Source organism: Terrapene carolina, unplaced genomic scaffold (assembly GCF_002925995.2).
Source record: "Terrapene carolina triunguis isolate 2854851 unplaced genomic scaffold, T_m_triunguis-2.0 Scaffold120, whole genome shotgun sequence".
NCBI classification, from domain to species: Eukaryota; Metazoa; Chordata; order Testudines; family Emydidae; genus Terrapene; species Terrapene triunguis.
The window spans coordinates 11,135,954-11,138,765 of record NW_020664471.1 but is presented as its reverse complement, the minus strand read 5'-3'; the positions used below and the strand labels follow the sequence as shown (position 1 = coordinate 11,138,765).

Sequence of the window (2,812 nt, the reverse complement as noted above, 5' to 3'; positions counted from 1 at the left end):
GATGATACTTTCGGGACAGTCAGTCTGTTTCTGTATTTGAATAGAAGGCTTTGAATGAAGTGCTGTTACATTTAAAAGATAATCAAGGTTCAAATTCCTTTACTATTGTACACATTGAAATCTGTCATCTGTTAGCAGGAGTTGGTATAATCATAGTGAGACCTTAACATGAGTGGGGCTACAATGATTTACAGCAGTTAAGCAACTAGTACCTTGGATATAGAGAACTAAACTTTCCAGAGGTTCATGCTGGCTTGAATGAACAGAAGCAAAGATGTGGTGTATTAATTTAACATCGTTACCAAGTGATTTGAGCTTATGAATTCCGATTTTGCAGAGCTGCTAATACAGCTCCTCCAAACAAAATAGCTCTTCTCTGTTAATAACTTACACTTCATTTCCTACAGACTTTTTTGCTCCCTCTTGAATCCTGCTCACCTTATCCAGCATTCTGGAATCTTCCTCATCTCCTGAGAAATAATTCACTCTAATTCAGGCTGGTCCAAATTGAGTTATACACAGCACGATTTCACTAGCTGGTTAAACATATTCAAAGCCAATTGTCAAAGTGAAAGGGGATGTGGTGGGATACGATATACTAGGAGTATATGCAGGAAGAGCTATGTCATGATTATAATTACATTATCTGTGCCTCGGCAGGTTTTGGAATGACCACACCTGCAACAGTGGCTGGAAAAGTGTTCCTCATAATTTATGGCCTATTCGGGTGTGCTGGGACTATCCTTTTCTTCAACCTGTTCCTGGAGCGTATTATCTCTCTCCTGGCTTTTATCATGAAGGCTTGTCGTGAGCGGCAGCTGCGAAGAAGTGGTCTTCTACCCCCTAACTTTCGAAGGGGATCAGCTATCTCTGAAGTGGACAGCCTTGCTGGATGGAAACCATCAGTTTATCACGTGATGCTGATTCTGGGAATTTTTGCCGTTACACTGGCTTGCTGTGCCTCAGCAATGTACACAGCAGTGGAAGGATGGAACTACATTGACTCCTTATACTATTGTTTTGTCACCTTCAGCACCATTGGCTTTGGAGATTTGGTAAGCAGTCAAAATGCAGTGTACCAAAATCAGAGATTATACAGATTTGGAAACTTCATGTTTATATTAATGGGTGTATCTTGCATATACTCCCTTTTTAATGTCATATCAATTGTAATCAAGCAAGTTTTAAACTGGCTGTTGAAAAAGTTTGGATGCAGGTGTTGCTCAAAGTGCCATAAATCAAGTGCCCGCCTTGGTCGTCGCAATGCCATCACCCCAGGAAGCCGCTTCCGTAGGCATAACATCTCTGTGGAAACCGATGGACAGTATGACAGTGACACAGAGGGGAGGAGGCTTTCTGGTGAAATGATTTCAATGAAGGAGCTCACAGCATCAAACAAAGTCTCCCTGGCCATTTTGCAAAAGCAGCTGTCCGAGATGGCCAATGGGTACCCTAGAAACGTCAGTATGAACAGCAGACAAAATGGCTTCTCTGCAGGCATTGGTGCACTAGCTATCATGAACAATAGGTTGGTAGAAACAAGTGATTCTAGGTAGAGTTTTTGAAACTCTCTTCTATAAGATGATGACATTTTCTTATTCTTTATTTAATAAAAATTTAAGTTATTAGGCTGATGTTATCATGGGCTTATGGAAATTCTTAAGTGAAGAGATAAACTCCAAACAAACAGCAGGTCTATTTTTTTTTTTTTTTTGAAGTCTTCTCTGGGTTGCAATACCATCTTTGTCCTAATGTGTTTTATTCTCCACATGGCTGGTGTTGGGAATGGCATCATACGGCACTTGACATGCATTTAGAACAGAGTTGAAGTGTAGGGGGGCATGCAAAGTCAAGTGCCCCCCCCCGATTGGCCTGCTGGGGGCAGGGAGAGAGAGGGGCTCTGTCTTTCTCTCCCTGTGCCTCCTCCCGGCATGTTCCGCCATTCTCTCTGGCAGCTGCGTGGGGAGAGGGACAGAGCTGCTTCTGCCTGACTGGGAGGCAGTGGCGGCCCGCTCCCTGCCCATGCTTGGCTGCCAGGGACAGCAGCCGAGCATGCCAGGGGGAGGGAAGGCTCTGGCTCGCTCAGCCCCGGTCAATGGTAGTAGAGCCCAGGCAGGGAGTGGGCTGCCATTGCCTCCCAGTCAGGCTCTCTCAGGCAGAAGCGGCTCCATCCTGCTCCCTGCCCGGTTGCCAGGGAGACCAGCTGAACATGCCAGGGGGAGGGGGAAGTGCAGGGAGAGAAGGACAGAGTCCCCCCTCCCACCCCCAGGTAACATGAGGTGGGGAGAGCATGGCAGCCCCAGGCTGGGCACAGGGCAAAGGGGGAGGGGGGCTGTCACTGGGCAGAGGAGATATGTGGGGCGGTCATGTGTCTTCCCCTTTAGATTGTGCCCCCCCAGTATGGGGAGGCACGAGTCTATGATTTAGAAGAATGGTGTATGTGGCTACATGTGAAGACAGTGCCCTAATCAAGATGCTTTTCTTCATTGTAGAGAATGGCCTGAACCAAAATCCTGAATCTAAATGCCACTGAACTCTGGAGTAGTTCAGATCTGGATTCAAAGTTCACAGCTAGGCTCTGCCTCTGTGATGAGCTAAACCAAAACCCCAGAGTTTAATATCCCCAACACCCAAACTTTGGTGAAGTTTGGATCTGGACCTGAACTTTGCACTGTTATGCTCCTCACTGATCCATTAGAAGCCAGTTTTGTGCATAACACACACATAGCACAACAAATATACTAGCTTTAGGTGTCTATCATGCTCCCATTGAAGTTAATGGGGGAAAAATTCCATTGATTTCAATGGTGCA

The 2,812-nt window shown here is 45.8% G+C and overlaps 1 protein-coding gene across 1 annotated transcript in view; it reads left to right on the top strand.

The window, feature by feature from the left end:
- Positions 1–1,556, top strand: part of KCNK12 (potassium two pore domain channel subfamily K member 12) — a 59,920-nt gene extending 58,364 nt beyond the window's left edge. Inside the window, exon 2 of the mRNA XM_024210681.1 lies at positions 661–1,556. Within this exon, the coding sequence (XP_024066449.1) occupies positions 661–1,556 (896 nt within the window). The remainder of the gene's footprint in view (positions 1–660) is intronic.
- Positions 1,557–2,812: the final 1,256 nt, after the last annotated feature.